This window comes from Miniopterus natalensis, chromosome 15 (assembly GCF_054644295.1).
Source record: "Miniopterus natalensis isolate mMinNat1 chromosome 15, mMinNat1.hap1, whole genome shotgun sequence".
NCBI lineage: Eukaryota > Metazoa > Chordata > Mammalia > Chiroptera > Miniopteridae > Miniopterus > Miniopterus natalensis.
The window spans coordinates 36,757,399-36,778,768 of record NC_142095.1 but is presented as its reverse complement, the minus strand read 5'-3'; the positions used below and the strand labels follow the sequence as shown (position 1 = coordinate 36,778,768).

The following is a 21,370-nucleotide window of genomic DNA, read 5'->3' as shown; positions in this document are numbered from 1 at the left end:
CTATTAATGAAAAAACAGGTTTGCTAATAGGGAGGTTATTAGTTAAGATAAGAATTTAAGAGGACTGTAAAGGTTTTTCAGATTTTTCTATTGATTATATTTTTATATACTAATAACTTTTCTCTTTATCTTTAAAAATATATAACTTGCTAAATACAAAGGAATGTATATAACATTCATGTAAATCTTAAAGCAGGATAAGATACTGGAGACCTCTGAACCTACCACTCAACACAGTAGAACATTACTGAAACTATGTCCAGCCACGTGCCCCATCCCCATTGCCAGGCAGCCACAAGCCCAGATTTCCTGTTTGTCACTTCTTTTTAAGTATATCTTTATTGATTTCAGAGAGAGGAAGGGAAAAGGAGAGAGAGAGAGAGAGAAACATCAATGATGAGAGTCATTGATCAGCTGCCTCCTGCATGCCCCCTACTGGAAATTGAGCCCGCAACTCGGGCATGTGCCCTAACGGGCAATCGAACCGCCAACTCTTGGATCCTAGTCTATGCTCAACTGCTGAGCCCCACCTGGCCAGGCTTCTGTGCATCTTTTAAAGTAGTTTTTAATTATGTTTGTAAAGTGCACTCTTTGCCACTTGTTTGCAGGTGATTGCTGAGAGCTTGTCGGTAATCCTCAAGAGCGTGTTGACAGCTCTTCTCGTGCTGTGGCTGCCTCACTGGGGACTGTACATTTTCTCTTTGGCCCAGGTACAGTTATGGTTTTTAACTTTTGCATAATCTATTTTTCCCACCTGTTTTTTTCTTCTTGTTCCTGTTACTACATGGCTTGCATTTGAAGTATCTCTGCATGTAAGGAAGGCTAGAAGCTCTAGATGCTCTTGACACTGCTGCTCCTCTGGCTGCCCTGTTTTTCACGCCATGACACATTCTCTGTCAATTTAGGTGTTATAAATCTAAGAGCCAACAGCTCCTCATATCACCAGGCAAGCCACAGCCAATTCCCTTTGTCCAACTGGCCTCCAGGTTCCTCCTCAGATAACCCCTCCCCCCACAGCATCAAATAATAGTCACTCTGGAATATATAAAGAATTCTTACAGCTCAACAACAAAAAGACAAAGTGGGTAAAGTACTTGACTAGACATTTCACCAAAGAAGACAGACAAATGGCCAATAAGCTCCTGAGAAGATGCTCAACATCATTAGTCATTAGGCAATGTAAATCAAAACCACAATGAGATACCACTTTACACCCATTAGGATGGCTGTTATATAAAAGATACAGAAAATAGCAAGTGTTAGTGAGCATGTGAAGAAATTGGAACCCTCATAAGTTGCTGGTGGTAAACTAAAATGGTGCAGCCGCTCTGTAAAGCAGATTGGCAGGTCCTCAAAGAGTTAAATGTAGAACTGCTAAGTGACCCAGCAGTTTCACTCCTAGGTATATACCCAAAAGAATTAGCAACAGGTGTACAAGCAGCTTGTACATGGATGTTCATAGCAACACTATTCCCAAAGCTGAAAGGTGGAAGCACCCAAAATGCCCAACTGATGAATGGATGAGCAACATGTGGTGTGTCCATACAATATAATATTATTCAGCCATAAAAATGAAATACTGATACATGCTACAACACAATGAACCTTGAAAACGTTATACAAAGTCAAAGAAGCTGGACACAAAAGGCCACCTATTGTATGATTCCATTAATGTATAATACCCAGAATAGAAGAGTCCAGAGAGACAGAAAGCAGATGAGTGGTTGCCAGGGGATGGGGGAGATGGAGAGTGACTGCTTGATGGGTACAGAATTTCCTTTTGGAGTGATGGAAATGTTCTGGAATTAGATCTCAGCGGTAGCTGTGCAACACTGTAAGTGTACTAAAAGCCACTGAGTTTAAAATGGTTAAAACAGTCAGTGTTACGTTACGTGGATTTTCCTCAGTAGGAGTAAAGGGGAGGGATCATGGAGTTAGGATATGCTGCATGAACACTACCCGTGGGTTGCCACTGTTTCTCCAGACTCCGTTCAGTGGGAAGATGAGAGGTGGGGAAGGGAGCTGCTAAAGGGTCTTATCACAGGGTGTTGGCAGCAGGTGGTCTGGCTCACAGCAGTGCTGCTGTGTCTTAAAGCATTTGTGGCATGAAAGAAGAAGGGTGGGGGTCTGGGGGAAGGTGGTCCCAGGTACGAGATAAACAGGAACTAGGCGTGTGATGTGCAACATGATGACTGTAGCTAACACTGCTCTGTAATATATAGGAAAGTTGTTAAGGTGGTAAATCCTGTGAGCTCTCATCACAAGGAGAATTTTTTTCCCTTTTTCTCTTTTCTATTGTGTCTATATGAAAAGGTGGATGCTGGCTGAAGCTATTGTAGTAATAATGTCACCATATGTGTATGTCAGTCAAACCATCATGCTGTAAGACTTAAACGTATACAGTGATGCAAGTCAGTTATTTCTCAATAAAACTGGAAAGAAAAAAAAAGATGGTGGTGGGCTCTGTTCTCAGGCATGGACGGGACAGGCGTGGATAGCAGAGGAGCCTAAAGCTTCTAAACTGAGACTCTTTGCTCTGTGCCTTCCCTACAGGTGTTTCTAGATTGAAAGGGGGGCCTGGAGGTCCCATTCCTTCTTGAGCTAGTGTGCACTAGTGTTTTCAGAGGGAAAGAGGGTAGAAGGGAACTTGCAAAACGGGGCTCTTCGAATACTCTTCCCCAACCTGCAAATAAAACCCCAGGCTGCTGCTCCTAGCCAAGAGACATCCTTTGTCCCGGATGGGTGCTGGGAGTGTGGGCTTTCTTATCATTTCACCTTTCCCTCTCCATCCTGTAGTAGCTCTTGCCCTGCCCAGGCGCTGGACAGAGAGGAGAGAGCCAGCAGTTCAGTCCCGCCTTGTAATCATAATGTCACAGGTTTCCACAGTTTATGGAGAATCCCCAGTGCTAGATGATGGTAGGTCCCTGGACGTGCTCAGCTAGGACGCATGGACCTTCACATTGTGCTGTCAAGGCGGGAGAGCCTTTTTTTTTGGCCAAATGCAAATCCTTTGAGAATGTATCTGACATTGGTATGGCAGTTGGCTGTAGTGGATATCTGTCTGGAAATTGTGTCCACTTGCCCAGAACTTCTCTTCTCCCAGTCAGGTGAAGTACTTGCAACACTTTTCCCAGAGATACTGCAGCGGAGCTGGGTCCCAGTAAATAGACCAGAGGGTGATGTGTTGCTTAAGAAAAGGTGCAGTTAATTAAAACCGTTCTATTTTTTGATTGGCCTTTGAGGTCAAATTAATAGGCATATCTTAATTATGCCTATATTAAAATGGTGTGATTTAAACACATTATTTCCTTTTTTTTTCCAGCTTTTCTATACTGCAATTCTGGTGCTCTGCTATGTTATTTATTTCAAAAAGTTACTGGGTTTCTCAGGATCAACCAAACAACAAACTTTTCCTGTCTCCAGAATGACAGATCTGCTACCCAAAATTCTGAGAAGTAGAGTAAGTAATGTATTTTTGTCTTTTATCATTTCAGTCATAGATGCTGGTTATCCTTGAGGAAAAGACCCTGCAACTTGATTGGTTATTATTAGAATAGTAAACATAATTTAATAGTTCATATTTATTGAGTGCTTGCTATGTGCTCAGCCAGGGTTTCTAAATCTTGGCACTATTCACATTTTGGGCTAGATAATTCTTTGTTGCAGGTACTGTCCTGTGCATTGTGGGATGTTGAGCAGCTTTCTCAGTTTTTACCCACTAGATGCCAGTAGCTACCACCCCCCAGCTATAACAAACACACTGTCCCCAGACACTGCCAAATGTCCCCTGGGGGACAAAATTGCCCCCCGTTGAGAACCAATGTGCTAGGCCCTGTGCAGAGTACTCTGCATGCCCTTATTTATAACAACTCTGTGAGGCTGCCACGATTATTTATATTTTACGGTTGAGGAACTGAAGCTCAGTGACTAAATACCTGCTCAAGATGAGGATCACAGTGAGGACGGGAAACTGGAGTAGCTTGAATCCCAGCAGAGCACAGTAACCACTGTGTTCCGCTCTGTTCTGCTGTCTCTTGTTTTTTCCCAGGATTCACCTCTGGCACAGACATTCCAGAGCACTGACAAAACAGGGATGACCCTGCATAGTTCCCTCATCTAGTGTCAGGCCTATCTCTCAGGTGATCCACTTTCCCATGTAGTCCTCTGAGGATTCTTGATGCTAATGTGTGGGAGCGAGGCATCATCTTTTTCTACTCAACTCTTTAACTCTCAATCCCTCTGACCTTTATTTCTGACTCCATGGGGTCAGCGCTGCTGTGTGTGGCCTGGAGTTGCGCAGGTGATGTCATACCGCATCGCCTCTGTGTGGTTGCTTTGTGCACTGCTCCATTCCAGGCTATCCCATTTCCCCCTTCCCCTACCTGTTTGCTGGCTGGATGTGGGGTGCTTAGTTGAGGTAAGGCTTTGACTGCACTTCTCCATATTCCTCTTTTGTGACTCCTTGAAAAAGTAGTAAAATATTTGGGACTTTAAGTCTCAGAACTTAAGGAATCTTGCTGTACAACTTTTCAAGAAAAACCAGATTTATGTAACAAAGCCAGATATGTTCTGATTTGTTAGATAAGGGTTCTCCATTCTAATATACTAGATTTGACCTTTAACCTCAGTGAACATGATAATTTTGGGATACCATCGTTTCTCATCTGCAGGCTCAGAGGCTTAGGACTCGAGATCGCTCCTCTTGCCTGGAGCTTCTGCCAGCTGCCACAGTGGGACTGAGCATGCAGGAAAGTGCCCTCCCCTGAGGCTCCCCAGGGCCCACTGGTACCAGGCCTGGCCAGCTTTACTCACTGGGCCAGCCCCTGCGCCCCAGCAGTATTTTGGAAAGGAGCATTTGGACCATTAATACAGGCAAGGAGGGAGAGGGTAATGAAGGGAGTCTGTCGAGTGTGTATTTAACCCTGTGATGGGCTCAGAACTCCGAGCTTCATTTCCTTAACTGTCAAATGGGCATAATAAAGAGTTCCTTTCTGCTAACGTGGTTGTGAGAGCCAGATGAGATGGAACATGTAAGGTGCTTAACACTGTGGCCTGGCTCAGCTGGGTGTCCATAGTGACAGCTGATACCATCACCACCATCACACTGCTTCTCTGAGAGCAGAAATACCTCCACTGAAACATCCTAGCAAGGCAAACACAGTGGCATTGGTGTGAGAGTTCAGTGGCGTAATCTGGCAGTTGGTCCTGAAAGTAGCCGTGCTCATACTGTCAGGACAGAAGCCTAGTCCATGAGGTCATGTGTACCTGTCGTACACTGTGGCTTTGTTCCTGCTGACAAACAGAGCACAGCCCCATGCGGGCTGCTGGCTGGGATATAGACATGTAGGAAGTGATTGCTGGGCCTCAGAGGCTTCCTGTGCATTTGGAAGGCAGTATGTGCAGAGGTGAAGCCTGCAGGACTCTCTTTAGACTTCAGGGTCCTGATGTTTAAGGTGAGATTGTTGGTCTGCATGAACTGTGAGGCCCCTCTGAAGACTTAAAGAGCTTTGTGAAAGTATTTGAACTTTGGCAGGGAGCCAAATATATAACAATGGCCATTGATTGCATGACTACCCTGTGCTTGGCACTGGGCTAAGCACTTACGTGGACTTTTGTCTTTAATCCTCATAGTAGCCTATGAGATAAATTCTGTTGTTTCCATTTTACAGATGAGAAACCAGGTTCAGAGGAGTTAGGTGATTAACCCAAAATCACACAGCTGGTTTTGGACTCCTCTCTGACGTTTGTCAACTCACTTCTAACTTCTCTCTGTGGACTAACCTTAGTCTGTGTGTTAACCTCTGTGCTGTGTGGTCTTATAAAAGAAATTGGCTTATTACTTCAAGTAGTTTTTTATCTTCTTAAAGATTGTGAAGATCCAGGTAGAACAATTTATTATTCAAGGAAAGAAATGAGATGAGTTTTGAATTCAGTGGATAATTTTACCACTGGCATTATGCCTAACAATTCTCTGGAGCAGCTTTCTACACCTGGGGCTCCCTCATACAAAACTGGGCAAACTCAATTTGACCAAGATGGGAGATTTCTTTCCTATTCTTATAGAATTCCATCTTCTTTAAAGGTAATTATTTAATCTTTAAATTAATGATCCTCAAATAATGACTGCCCTTTATATTCTCGACACTTCTGAGTGATTTAATATGAGGGATCTGCTAATATTTACGTAAAGCTGAGGAATTTAACATAGCAAGCATATATTAAGCAGTATCCTGGGTTAAGCACTGTACCAGGTGCCCTGAATGGGGTTCCTGCCTTCAGAACTTGCATTGTGGTGGGGAGTTAAGATGTGTACTCAGCTAACTACACTGCAAGACAGTGTGTGTATATGTGTGTGTGTGTTCATCTGGTGTTAACAAAATAGAATCACAGAAAGAACTGATGAATTCCATCTGGGAGCATCAAGGAAGCCTTCATGGAGGAAGCTGCTTTTGAGCTGGGCCTTGATACATGGGTTGGCAGAGGTGAATGTGTGTAGTGTGGTGGAAATGAGCATTTGTGGCTTCTGGAAGGAAGAACATTTGCTCAGGGCCTATTATATGCCCATCACTGTGTTAGAATTGGGATTAACTGGGGTACTTAGGTCGGCTGAACAGTTGGGGTGGGAGAGGAAGCAAAAGGTGGAAGGAGGTTATGGCCTGCTGGGCTAGGACCAGGTAGTGGTGGCCTCCATGCCGTGGAGCCTAATGAGAGGTTTTGAACAGTTTCAGGATTAATTGCCTGTGTTGAGGAGCTTACCCTCTGTCACAGGTTTATTGAGTATCTCGTTTTATTCAGTCTGCTCCAACAGGTAGGACTTCTTATCTCATTTTGCAGATGAGGAAAGTGAGGTTTAGCAAAGTTAAGTATCTTGCCCATTGCCTTTGCACTAATAAATTGGGAGCTGCAGTTTGTGCCCCAGTCTCTGAGTGTGACTTCAAAGCCCAAACCCCACCATGAAAAAGATGGGCTGGAGAAAAGGTTGGAAGTGAAAAAGCTCACAAGGAGGTGGGGGCAGTCGGCAGTCGTACAGGTGAGACATAATGAGAACAGTGGGAGGGTGGAAATGGGAGCATGGACAGAGCCAGGGCAGAGTCCATAGCCCTGGAGCAAGAGGGAGAGGAGGGAGTGTTGTGCGGGGTTTGGAGGCAATGGAGGACATTGGGCAGGACAGTGGCCACAGGCTCCTTGGCGACTCAGTGAGGTAAGGATATGGCTGGTTGGACCATGCTGAGCCAAAAGAGTTTGGGAAATGGATAAGTGACTCAGATTAAAGCACAGTGAGCTCCAGAGTTCTGGTGCCAGACCTTCCCTGGAGGAACTGCTCATCACCTTTGTCATCCTTGCTTCAGTTTCTCCATCAGTGCAACAAGGCAGTGGAATGGCTTGTTGGGCATGGGACTCCAGAGAAATTCACAGCCTGTAGACCAGCTCAGCAGTACCAACCCAGCCCTTGTGAAATAGGCCTCTTTTTGACCGTCCCATGTGACAAATCCATTCTGAACAGAATGGTAAAAGCCCAAAGAATGCACTTTTCTACCACTTAGCAAATGCCCCTGAGGAGAAACCTAATCTCTGATAAGACTTCCTGCCTCTTTGTCCTTAATGAGCATTTTGGACATAGCAAGCCATGTGGCATTCCTTCCAAACACTGGGTCCATTTATTTTTTATTTTTATTTTTTTAATTCTCACTCAAGGACACATTTTCATTGATTTTTTTTTAGAAAGAGAGGAAGGAGGAGAGAGAGAGACATCGATGTGAGAGAAACATCGATCAGTTGCCTCTTGCATGTGCCCCGACCGAGGATTGAACCCACAACCTTTTTGGTGTATAGGACGACCCTCCAACCAACTGAGCAACCCTGCCAAGGCATGGGTTTATTTAAAATGAAGGCATTAGGAGAAAGGAATGCTCAAGTATGATGTCTCATGTCAGGGACACTGTTATGATTTCATTCTTCTAAAGAACATTTTTTAGCCCAGCTGGTGTGGCTTAGTGGTTGAGTGTCAACCCAGGAACCAAGAGATCATGGTTCAATTCCTGGTCAGGCCACAGGCCCCAGTTGCTGGCTCGATCCCCAGAAGGGGGCGTGTGCAAGAGGCAGCCAGTCAATGATGTTTCTCTCTCATTGATGTTTCTCTCTATCCCTCTCCAGTCCTCTCCCTCTAAAAGTCAGTAAAAACATTTAAAAAGTAAAAATAATAAAAAGCATTTTTTTTAAAGAGCTCAATCATCTTCCCAAACCCATTCCCAACCTACCAGTAGATGGGCTTCAGAAGAGCCTCCGGGGCTAGCTGTAACTGTATGTTTCCTTTAAAGAGCACAGGTAGTGCTGTGCAGAACCCCACAGAGGATCACATGGCTGTGGGGAATGTAAGAGAGGGTGCTGTGCCCATGGCTCCAGGATATGGGCAGGATCAGCACCCTAAACATGATGTGGTCTACAGTGCCCCCTGGTGGTGGTAGGTAGTCTGGTGCTCTTTGTCCTGGGGAAAGGAGAGACCCAGTTTCCTTCTCACTGGGGAAGATTTACTCCCAAACTAGAGCAACCTCTGGCATCTGCTCCAGGTCCAGTGATACCCTGAAAGAAGTATAGTTTGGGAGGATTCAGGCCTGCCTTTTCAGTGTCTGGAAGAAAGGCTCTGAGACCAAGGGGTAAGGAGATTTGAGGACGACTGGAAATTGTTTTCAAGGGGTACTCTATACTTGCCCTATTTTAAATGGTAGCCACCAGCCACATGTGACTATGGAGCATTTGGATTGCGAGGAGCTGTAAGAGCAAAATACACACTGGATTTCAAAGACTTCGTATAAAAAATAATGTGATATGCCTCTAATATTTTTTTACATGTTGAAATGATAATATTTTGGGTTAAATATATTAAAACTAATTTATTACATATAAATTTAACCTGTTTCTTTTTACTGTTCACTATGGCTGCTAGAAAATTTTAAATTATGTATGTGGCCTGCATTATATTTCTACTAGATAGTATTGCTCTATGCTAGGGGTAGAGAACGTTCTTTCTGCCAAGGGCCATTTGGGTATAACATCATGTGCAGGCCATACAAAATTATCAACTTAAAAATTAGCTATGAAAAATGCTCCTAGATTTATTGAATTTCAACTCCCACCTGCAGTTGCCTTGGCAGGGCCTGACCAAATGATTTTTCAAGCCATATATGGCCCTCGGGCTGGACATTCCCCACCCCTGCTCTATACAAATGGGCTTTGGGCCAAGAGGAGGGGCCCATGTGACCGGGACTGATTCCAAGTTTGCCCTTGGGTTAACTTCTATAGCTAAAGCTGACTTTTTGGAGAGGTGGAGTGGGCTTGGCCTTTGTGATTCATCCCTTTCCTCACAAAGAGCCCCCTAAAATCCCATTTTTCAAAAGTCATCCCTTTGAATTAACACAAGCTTTTCAAAATGCAGGTCCCTGAGATTAAGAACCTAACACCTAAACTGAACATTTTGAGATCCAGAATGCCTTCATGATAGAGTAGGGGACCTCAGAGGGAACTAGGGGAAGTAGAAAAAGAGAAGTCACGCCCAGCTACTGCCCAATCCTTCTCTTTGTGGTCAGCTCTCTGGCTTTGAGGCTGCCTGTCTTTTACAAGTTGACCTCTGCCCTTCCTAAGGACCCCTGGGAGTTTTGGAAGAGCCCTGTCAGAAGTTTCATTTTTGTTTTCTCCTTTCCTCTGTCATACCAATTCTGAGTGATTTAACTGACATGAGAAGTCTGACTTTTTTTTGAAATATAAAAGCAAAGCTCATATACTTTATGTAAAGGGATCCTGGATGGCTAAATACAGCATTAAGATGTGGAGTATATGGAGCAGAATTTGTTCTGCAGCTTGGCATGCTTCAGACATTTTATATATATATATATATAAATATATATATATGTGTCTTGTTTTGTTTTTTAAATTTATTTCAGAGAGAGGAAGGGAGAGGGAGAGAGAGATAGAAACATCAATGATGAGAGAGTTATTGATTGGCTGCCTCCTGCATGCTCCCTACTAGGAATAGAACAGTGACCTCCTGGTTCATAGGTCAACGCTCAACCACTGAGTCACACTGGCTGGGCTAGACATTTTTTAAGGAAAGAACTGACTGTGAGCTATATTGTGAGATGTGGTCAGCTTACCCCCTGGGTAGCAGCAAGGGGACAGCACAATTAATCAGGGATCTCAGTGAATGAATCTGGTCAGGCCCCTTATTGAGGGGGGACACTGTTCTACTTTGAGATCTTGTCTTTGTGTTTAGGAATGTAAATTCTTTGCCAGTATTTGTTGAATGACCCTGTGTGCTTAGCATTAAATGAAAAAGCAGTGGGGACTATCCAAGTTGGGATTTAGGGACCAAAACAGGTTTGCCTCTCATGTAGCATTATTGTATTCTTAGACTTGCAATGCCTGGGATTTTTTGTTTATTTTCTCTTTTAGGCTTTTGTAAATTGGAAAGAGGCTAAATTGACTTGGAGTTTTTTCAAACAGTCTTTCTTGAAACAGATTTTGACAGAAGGTAAGTAAAAGGTCACCCTGAGCAGTTGGGAAACCATAGTATAAGCAAGGGAATTCCACAGAGCTCCTGGTCCCTTGGACCCAGACCGTTGGTGTCTGCAGCCCCTGGGCAGAGGAACCAAGTCCAACTCCAAAACCCCCTGTTATATCATTTAAGTAAATTATTATAAAAGTATTGTATCAATTATAGAAAAATTGGAAAGTAGAGAAAACTATCTGTAGTGTCTATTCCATTCTAGCTTTTCATACACTTTCTTCTTTTGTTTGAACTTTTTAAAGAACCAGGTTTTCATCATTTTATTTTTTTAAACAATAAGATTCACCTGTACAACAGTTTGGTCAGCCTTCCAACTTTCTAAGACTTTCCAGTGTAAGAGTGACAGAGCTCTCGATGCAGAGGGCCACCAAGGAGCTAAAAGCACATCTAGTTCTGTTTATGCGCCTTGGTTTATTTATACCCAGCTTTAGTTCAAAGAATGAGATTTGAGGCAGCTGTAAGCTGCTGAAAGTAGTAGTTTCTCTATGTATATGTGTCATATGTCTATACACCTGTATATCTATTACTGAACATATTTTTAAGCCTTTTCAAAAATTATCTTTTAATTCTAAAAATAATATAACTCCGTTACAAAAATTTGGGAAAATAAAAAGTTTCCAATAATTCTAGCACTCTACAACCATCATTATTATTATCTTATTATTTCCTGCCCCCCCATCTTTATTTTTTACTAATTATACTTCCAAATGGAAGTAACTCCCCGTAAGCCTCACTTGTCCCATCTAATGAGTAAGGGGTAGGGCCAGGAGGTGTCTAGGGTTCTCTGAGCTCTGAGAGGGCATGTCTCTAGCCTGAGCCTGTGACATTGCCGTTATAAAAGTGAAATTGTTCACAGGACTTCTGGGGGAAGTAAGGGTCAGAGGCTTCCAGAGAGCTGAGTGGAGGTGCCTTAACTATAAGTTTCTTGAGAGCAGGGAGGGTGCTGTTCACTTGTCTCCCCAGCACCCTCCTGGGCCTCGCACGTAGTCGGTATTCAGCAAGTATTTGCTGATAAAGAAATGTATGTGTCATGTGATTGTATATTGCGATAGTTCACCTTATTGTTAAAGTTTTGGAAAGAGCGGTTGCTTATATGCACTTTTTCCCCTCCCAAAGTTTTAAGAGCAATTTAAATGAGCTGAGGAATGGATCCAGACCAACCAATGTCCCTAAATTGGTTGTCTGTATTGCAATGGCTAGACATGTGTTTGTAGCAGCAGACGTAAGTTAGCCGCACACTCAAGCCTCCTAGCTAGGCCTGAAAGCGGCACCAATTGCTTGCTCGCTCCACGGTTGGGCCACCCTGGCCTGAGTGGCAGAGGGCCGTAAGGAACTTATAAGGGCCTCTGTCACCATGGCTGTGAAATGAGGAAGTAGCTTGACAAGGACCCCCAGATTCTTTTTATCTCAAAACTATAGCTCTAAAATAGATGAAATCATTCATTGTAATAGCAAAAATGATTATGCTGTTACCTTCTGCCCCCACACTTCCTGAACACTGCGTGCCAGGTGCTGAGCACACACACGAGTGAGTAACAGCCTCGGTCTTAAGGAACTCGTTCTCTCATCAGAGATGCACATTTGTGTGGTTAACTGACACGGAGCTGTGAGGACTGTGCTCAGAAACGTGAGGTCATCTGCCAGACATCTCTGGAGTGCCTGCTCATTTCCTGGAGCTCTGCTAGGGAACCAGGGACAGAGATGACTGAGACATGGTTCCTGCCCTCAGAGAGCTTACAGAGTATAGGAAGGAGAGGCCTACCGTGCCAGAACACGACTCCCCTGCAGAAATGCCATTCTAGGTGATGAGAATGCCAAGAGCCAGCCTGACTCAGAGCAGCTGGAGGGGCTAAAAGATGGTAGGGTATAGCTGAGGAAGACCATGGGATGGTGGGAGGTGGGGATAACGTTGGTGAAAGGAGGCCAAAAAGAAGGCTGAGGGGTTAGTTTATAAAAAGCTTCAAATGCAGAATTAAGGAGCCTGGACTTTTTGCAAATATTAAGGAGCCATTTAAAGGTGTGAAAGCAGGCCCGGCTGGTGTGGCTCAGCAGTTGAGCATCGACCTATGATCCAGGAGATCCTGGTTCGATTTCTGGTCGGGACACATGCCCTGGTTTCAGGCTTGATCCCCAGTAGGGGGTGTGCAGGAGTCAGCCAATCAGTGACTGGCATCATTGATATTTCTATCTCTCTCTCTCCCTCTTCCTTTCTCTCTCTGAAATCAATAAAGATATATTTTAAAAATAAAATAAAATAAAGGTGTGAAAGCAGGGGTTGACCAAGAAGCTGGATTTGCAGAAGCTGTTAGCGGTGAAGACGGGTTGGAGAAGCACAGATGCCAATGGGAGTGAGTCCAGCCATTGGTCCTGGGAGGACCCCTGGAGGTCCCGGCTGCAGGTGCAGTGACTGAGATTGTAGGGAGACAAGGGCCAGAGAAACTTGAGAGAAATCACTGCTTCTAGTCTCTCTCTGTTTTGTTTTTTTTACAAAGTTGCTAGGAGGTAAGAATTTGCTCTGTAGGGCTGTGGGCACTCTCCAGTGCTCTATCACCATAATCGCCAATGCCTTCCATTCATGGATAATAGGAAGATTCATGAAAATTGGGGATGGGGGAGTAGGGCTCTGGGCTGGTGTCTCCACCTTAAAGGCATTAGACTTAAATTTGAATCATGAACTTGGGCTCCAGAGCCTTGCCAGCATCCATGGAGTTTTCTTCACCCAGAGAGGAAAGTTTTAATGAGTCTGTGCACATAACCATGGATGTTTCATTTTACAGAATTCACACTCAAATTATCTGATTTCCCTTAAAACTTGGGACAATTATTTTCATTATTAAAATTTTAGTAATCTCCCCATACTTAAAAAAAAAACTTACCAGACTGGTTTTATTGATTTTGTTTTGTTTTGTTTCTAACTGGTTTGGAGATTTGCTGTCAATAAATCCCCCAGCACTTTCTAAATTGCTGCTATTTTGAGGTTATTTGGAATCAACATTAGGACAAGGAATGTTTTTTTAATTGATTATCTAATTTTTCTCCTTTGAGAATACTTGCCAGAGGGAAAAGTTGACAGATGATAAGAGAAAAGGAAACAGGAAAACAATGTGCATTTGAAATGCTAATTATTTTGCTTTTCCGTTTGCAGGGGAGCGATACGTGATGACATTTTTGAATGTGTTAAATTTTGGCGATCAGGGTAAGGTGAAATTCTGTAGTGTTTTAATTAAAGGGGAATACTGTTAGTAGATGCTTTCTAATATTTTTCTCTGCATTTTGATATGCTTAATGAAAATGAACCTAAGGATTATAAAAAGCGAAGGTTATAAAAACATGAATCCTGAAGATTGAAAATTGTAGGCCTTTATAAATATACACAGTGTACTGACTGTCCCTTCCCCTGTGGCTTGGGTGGCAGGTTCTCTGATGAGATCCCTCCTTACCCTGCTTTCTGCAGAGCTCTGACGCTCACATTGGGGGTGGGGGGTGCTAAGAGAAGAGAAAAGGAAACTCACCATAACAAAGATTCACTCCATATTTATGTGGCTATCTCAATATTTTTTTCATATTTATTTTTGAATATAACCTTAGGGTAGTGGAAATAAAAATAGAAAAAATCAACCTGACACTTGTGACTTTTATAAAAAAGTGCTGGTGAAGGAAGTGTCCTGTATCTTGATTGTCATTGTCAGCATCCTAGTTGTGACATTGCAGTAGAGTTTTGCAAGATGTTACTCTTCAGAGAAACTGGATAAAGAGTACCTGGATCTCTTATTTCTTATAATTACATGTGACTCTATAGTTATCTCAAATGTTTCATTTAAAAAATTGAATTAGAAAAAAAGTTAATGGTGCTGAGAAAATTCAAAGAGGAAACCCACTAGGATTGCTGTTTCTTCCTTTTGTTTTGTAGGTGTGTATGATATAGTGAATAATCTTGGCTCCCTTGTGGCCAGGTTAATTTTCCAGCCAATCGAGGAGAGTTTTTATGTATTCTTTGCCAAGGTGCTGGAGAGAGAAAAGGATGCCACACTCCAGAAGCAGGTATCTTGGTTCTTGTGTCACCATCTCAAATGAATTCTCTTCCTAATTGCAAGATAAATAGACAAAAATGTGGAGCAGTCTGTTTCCCTCCTGTCTGATCTGAAACTTTCTTCTAGATTTTATTTTTCTACACACTCTGAATCCACAGTGGCAGGACCCTGCGCTCACTTCCTCTTTCACAGCCTTCTGCCTTTCTCACTGGCCGGCCCTTCCTTTTCAGCCTTTGTTCCTCTTTGTGACCTTATTTTTGACCCAACCCTCTCAGAACTCTCAATGGGTGTCCCCAGTGCAGCCCACACCCCCTCCCTTGGTCTAGTCTTAGGTGTAACACCCAAAGGTGAGCCAAGGGATGCAGAGACTGGGGCAAAGCTGACCTAGAACCTGGGGAGGGAAGGACCCGGTCATTCAGTTTCTCTCACCACACCAGTCGTTTAAGCTTCTTAGGGACTGTGAAGTGCCCAGAGCCTCATTCTGACCATGGGAATCTACATACTCCGGCTGGTAAATACAGAAGAGATTTTAATCCAGGAGTATTAAGTTGTATAAACATCCCTTTTTCTAAAACCATTGAAAATGTCTGGCTTATTTTAGAATTAAAAGCACATTAAGCTGGTCTCTTCTGTGTCTTAGAAGACATTTTTCAAAGCATAGTTTAAGCATAATATCTCACAGTGAGCTAATGTGGTTCTCCATTTGATTTAGGAATGTTTTCCTAAGTACACTGACAGGAACCTTAGGATGTGGAGATGTTTGTCAGGAGAAGCGCACTGGCAAAGCTAGCTAGCCATGTAAGAAGTTGCTGTATCCCATTTAAGAATAAGTATCAGAGGGGAACTGTCCCTAAGCAACTTTTGAAATAATCTATCCTAAGTGAGTGAAACACTAGTGAAACACTAACCCCCTGCGCTCCTGAAGGAGGCCACAGTGTTTCCCTTCGTTTACTCAATAACAGAAACAAACTCAGGCCACCGAAAAGCAGCGATGCCTCTCACCAGTTGAAAGAGTGAGCAGTTAAACAGCAAAGGGAAAGGCCAGATGGTGAAGTTTTTCTTTAGCTCGTGATTCATCCAACTTCCTTCCCTCTCCCCGGCACCAGGAGGATGTCGCTGTGGCCGCTGCGGTTTTGGAGTCCCTGCTCAAGCTGGCCCTGCTGACCGGCCTGACCATCACTGTTTTTGGGTTTGCCTACTCTCAGCTGGCTTTGGATATATATGGAGGGACCATGCTTAGCTCAGGATCAGGTATGCACAAGAGTTGCCAGATTTGTTCTAATTTCTGAACAGAAATAGGAGAGTTGTATGAAATTCAAGAACTTGTGCACCTACAGTTGAAATCTGTGTCATGTAGGAAGCGTTGTCCATGGCTGGGGCTGTGGAAGGAGCTGTTCCCCTCAAATGAGATCGGACCAGCTCAGGGTACAGTTGGCGACTTTGGCACCAGGTTGATCAGTTCCCTAACCTCACTTGAAGAAGTTGTTAAGAATCCTTGGCTTGCTCTGGCTGGGTGGCTCAGTCAGTTGGAGTGTCGTCCCATACCCCAAAAAGGCAGTTCAGTTCCTGGTCAGAGCACATGTCTAGGTTGCAGGTTTAGTCCCTGTTTGGGGTATGTACAAGAGGCAACCAATCGATGCTTCTCTCTCTCTCCCAAATCAATAAATAAACATATTCTCAGGTAAGGATTAAATAAAAATAAAAAAAGAATCCTTGGCTTTCCTCTTAGGTCTAAACTGTGTTTTGCTGAGCTCTTTCCTGTGCTCCTTCTGGGGTGAGGGGGGAAGGCAGAGAGTAGGCTCTAATGAGCCTCCACTTGGTACTGAACACATCTGAAGATAGTAAACACCACATAAATCTTACGGCCTGATGCATAAAAGTCTTTGAAGGATAACCCAGAGCCATTTGCAGAGAATAAAACTGATGTCAGCAAATAAAATTGCATATATAATCCAGTGACCAGGTTTTTGAAGGAGAAAAGTATTGACTGTGTCGAACTCTGAAACACCTGGTACCCAGGCCACTGAGCGTCTTACAGCACCTGCTAGCCTTGGGGATGTCACAATTTCAGAATGCTCTGGGCCACAGGCTGGCTGTCCATTTGCAGTGTTTCATCTTCGGTTTAGCAAAAGTGCTTTTAATTCCTCAGGTCACTAGACAAGAACCCTGAAGACTTCTTTTTGCTGTCCCATCTCAACTTAAAGGACTTTGTCAATTGCCGTTTTATAAGTTCACTGGCATACTTGTCTCTACTGCAGTGAGCCCAGACTTTTGGTATTAGGAAAAGAACAAAGGTCATTACACTTGGAGAAACACCCACTGTGAAACCAGTGCCAGGGTTTACAGCTCCCTGGGGCTCGTGCTGTGAGAAGTACATTTCTATCAGGCAGCTGCAGGGAGGCCTCAGTAGGAAGCCATTAGTAAGTCTGTGTGCAGAGACTGGGACTCCGCTATTTCACAGCAGCCCTGCCCCTGTAGAAAGGTAATCACCAAGGAGCAGCCTTTAATGTAGTGCAATCCCCAGACATTGCCACGAGGAGAGTGCTGTCCCATCAAGATAATGTTCACCTGGTGGAGTAAGTAGTTATAGAAGATACATAAATGATTGTGATTGTGTATTCCTTTTACTCAAGTGAGATGCTAGTGCCAGTTTTGAGCTTTGATAATACATTTATCAATTAAAAGAGTAAATGTTGCCTGGCTGACGTGGCTCAGCGGTTGAGCATCAACCTGTGATCCAGGAGATCGGGGTTTGATTCCCGGTCAGGGCACATGCCTGAGTTGCGGGCTCAATCCCCAGTCAGGGGCATGCAGGAGGCAGCCGATCAATGACTCTTATCATTGATGTTTCTCTCTCTCTCTCCCTTTCCCTTCCTCTCTCTGAAATCAATAAAGACATATTAAAAGAAAAAGTCAGTGTTAGTTGATTTTTAAGGTAATAAATTCTGTCTCTAATGGTTTATGTCAGTCATTAAGAACTTTATACTTAAAAAGATATTCTCTCAGTATCATCTTCCTAGAGAAGTGAGTCTTGAAAATGTTCTGGTTTCTTAGTTTGTGATAAAAACATGTGGTTTGGGTGCCACCAAGGATCTTTAGGACCCTCATAATCTCTTGCCTGGCCCAGGGCTGTATCAGCATCACTGTCCCAGCAAGGTCTTCTAGCATTGTCTCCTCATTGTAGCTGCCTCTCATTCTGACCAAGCTTCGGCTCTCTGCAAAGCCCACTGAGGCTTCTGGTAGGGTCATTGTGTCTCCCAAGGGTACCTGCTGGCTTTCCTTCCCTCCTCTCCACTCCCCCTTATCTCCCAGCCCTGCTGCTGACTCTTTGGACCAGTGTTGCATATCTGAATGCCTTTTCTGTGCCAGAAAATATTAGCACCGCCACTCCTCCACCCCCAGTCATTTTTGCTCATTTAAATGAGCAAAACAACTTTTTCCAGAAAGTCTTCCTGAATTAATCAGGAAAGAACAGTAACTCTCCGTGGCCCAGCCAACCACCTTAGTTTTGAAAGTGGGACTTGATACGCTGCTGTCCTCAGTTGCCCCAGTTGTGTATTGACCTCTGTCCTCACCTGTGAGTACCTGTGACCTGAGTTGGCCTCTTAGACCCTCCATCCTCTGTGCTTCTATTTCCAGATGTGGGACGTGGACACTGCATTGACAGGCTTTCGTGTGAGGCACTGTGGTTTTGCTTTGCAATATTTGGGGTCAGCACTATATATAATTAGGGGATTTCTAAGTGCCCTAGAGGCTATTCTCAGAAATCGTTCTCATACCTAGTGCTTCCATCCTTAAGAAAAGCACACATTTGCTGAACTTTCCTGAGGTTTCTCACGTTTCTCTCTTAGGTGCTTCTCTCTTGCCTTTCGTTTATTATTTTTAATCCTCACCTGAGGATATGTTTTTATTGATTTGAGAGAGAGGAAGGTGGCGGGGGGAGAGAAACATTGATGTGAGAGAGAAACATTGATCAGTTGCCTCTTGTAAGCACCTGACTGGGGATCGAACCTGCAACCTAGGTATGTGCTCTGACCAGGAATCAAACCTGCAACCTTTTAGTGTATGGGGTGATGCTTTAACCAACTGAGCCACCTTGCCAGGGCTCTTACCCTTTCTATTTATATTTATTATTTTTTAGAGATACGTCCTTTATTGGTTTCTTGATCTCCAGATTCCCGTTCCAGCCATTAAACAAACACAAGCTCTTGGTGTAGAAAGCAAACAGGTTAAAAATGACTTTAAACACAGAGGACTGGAAAAAATTACTTTCAACTTTTCTTGTTATCCTTAATTTTTCCTTCAAGTGTGTGACGACTTCCATACCCCGTTCCCCGGTTCCTTCTAAATGGTCAAGTAAAAGTTATTCTTAAAAGTGACAGGAAGTTTTCTCTGTCCTAATTTACCTGAGCCCTTTCTTTTTAAATTCTGTTTTTTTCCTTCTCTGTCCCTTTGTGTTAATTGCCTCAGGTTGAAATAACAATGTACCACAAACTGGATGGTTGAAACAACAGAAGTGTATTGCCTTACAGTGTAGGAGGCCAGAAGCCCAAAGCCAAGGTTTCAGCAGGGCCAGGCCCTCTGGCGGGTACAGGGCTAGAGGAGGCGTCCTTCTGTGCCTCTCCGAGTTTCTAGTGTTTTCAACACTCCTTGACTTATAGATGCATCACTCCTTTCACATTGTGGCTTCTCTGTGTGTCTTCACATCAACTTTGCTCTGTGAGTGTCCCTGTCTGTGTCCAAACTTCCCCTTGTTATAAGCACACCAGTCCTAACAGATTAGGGGCCCCCCAATGACCTCATCTTTACTTGAGTATCTCCCTAAGACCCTATTTCCAAATGATAGCACAGTCTAAGACACTGGGGCATTAGGCCTTCAATGTGTTTGGGGGGCTGAATATAATTCAACCTATGACACTCCTCAATTCAATCCATAGTTTAATGTTCGATCCAGGAATTTCCCAGTTTCAGCCTCTTTCCCCCAAATTGATTCAAAGCCCTTTTACTTGAGTCATTGTTTCACACAAGAGGTCGTATTCTCCATGACGCAAAGCATTTCATTATCCACCTCCAGACGGACCCACATGTGCCATTAGCTTTCAGTTACCAGGCGGGAGGTAGGTGTTGTAAGAAGAGCCCCATTTCTCTCTGCCAGAGAGAAGAGAATGGAGAGAAGCTGGAAGCACACTGAGCGTGGCCTCGAGCCCTCCCAGGGCAGGCCCAGTTCCTGCCTCCTCTCCGGGAGTGTCCCGGAGCTGCCGTGGGGGCCAGGCTACTTTCTGCCGCAGCTTGGGGGGTGAAATGCACGTGACACGATAAAATGTGGACCCAAGAGAGGGCCGTGCCAGGTAGTTTTTGTTGGGCATCAGGGCTGCCCTGTTAGTATGCCTTTTGTAACCTCTGACTGCCAGAAAACCGTTTAGGATCCTCATGGCACAGGGATCTCCATACCAAGCAGCTTTGGTAAACCGTGAATGAATTCCACATTGAGACTCTGGAACTTCAGTCTCCCCGCCCTCCCCCTTTCCTTTTAGTGGTTAAGTTTTGTCTTTATTGAGGTCTAATTTACATAAAGTAAAATTCTGTGCTCTTGAAATTACAGTTTGATGGGTTTTTTCCACATTTCTTATTTAAATTTTCTATTGTTGACACATTGCAGATGTCCTCCATTTCTGCCCCGTTGCCCACCTCCACCCGGCCTCCTCCCCCTCCCTTGACCTCCCCCACTATTATCTATGCCCACGGGCTGTGCATGTATGTTGTTCAGCTACTCCCTTCACCTTCCTGTAGCCAGTCCCCGCCATCTCTGACGGTTGTCGGTCTGTTCCATGTATCCATGCCTCTGGTTCTATTTTGTTCATTAGATTCCACATATTACTGAGATCATATGGTATTTGTCTTTCTCTGACTGGCTTATTTCACTTAGAGTAATAATCTCTACGCTGTCACAGAGAGTACGAGATTCTTCTTTTTTTACAGCTGCATAGTATTCCATGTGTAAATGTCCCACAGCTTTTTTATCCACTCACCTGCTGATGGGCACTTGGGCTGTTTCCGGATCTTGGCTATCGTAAATAACGCTGATATGAACATAGGGGTGCATATATTCTTTCTGATTGGTATTTTGGGTTTCTTAGGATATATACCCAGAAGTGGTACGTTGGGTCAAAAGACAGTTTGTTCTATTTTTAATTTTTTAAGGAAATTCCATACTGTCTTCCACAGTGGCTGCCCCAGTCTGCATTCCCCCAACAGTGCGCTAGGGTTCCCTTTCCTCCCCACCCTCACCAGCACTTGGTGTTTGTTGATTTATTGATGGCAGCCATTCTGACAGGTGTGAGAGTGTGAGGTGATACCTCATTGTGGTTTTAATTTGCATTTCCCTGATGATTAGTGACGAGCATTTTTTCATATGTTTATTGGCCACAGTTTGAGGGATTTTGACAAAATATAAACCCGTGTAACCACCTTTCAGATTAATATGTAGAACATTTCTGTTACTCCAGAAAGTTCTCTTAGGACTTTCCAGCTACCTCTTCCTCTTCACCTCAAAGGTAACCACTGTTCTGATTTCTGTCGCCATAGGTTAGTATTGCTTTTAGAAAGAATTCCATATAAATGAAATATTAAAACATGGACACTTTTGTGTTTGGCTTCCTTTTAATTTTTACTTATTTATTTTTGTGTTTGCCTTCTTTCTCTCAATGTAAAGTTTTTGAGATTCATCCATGTTTTTACATGGTTCAGTAGTTTTTCTCTTTGATTGCTGAGTATTTCT

The 21,370-nt window shown here is 43.6% G+C and overlaps 1 protein-coding gene across 2 annotated transcripts in view; it reads left to right on the top strand.

Moving 5' to 3' along the window:
- Positions 1–21,370, top strand: part of RFT1 (RFT1 glycolipid translocator homolog) — a 36,886-nt gene that overhangs the window by 7,457 nt on the left and 8,059 nt on the right. For both annotated transcript variants that reach the window (XR_001602986.2, XM_016210220.2), the window contains exons 5-10: positions 609–710; positions 3,323–3,460; positions 10,447–10,525; positions 13,707–13,757; positions 14,472–14,602; positions 15,699–15,843. Coding sequence is in view for 1 of the 2 variants with exons in the window: in XM_016210220.2 (XP_016065706.1) it covers positions 609–710; positions 3,323–3,460; positions 10,447–10,525; positions 13,707–13,757; positions 14,472–14,602; positions 15,699–15,843 (646 nt within the window). In the remaining variant the exon portion in view is untranslated. The remainder of the gene's footprint in view (positions 1–608; positions 711–3,322; positions 3,461–10,446; positions 10,526–13,706; positions 13,758–14,471; positions 14,603–15,698; positions 15,844–21,370) is intronic.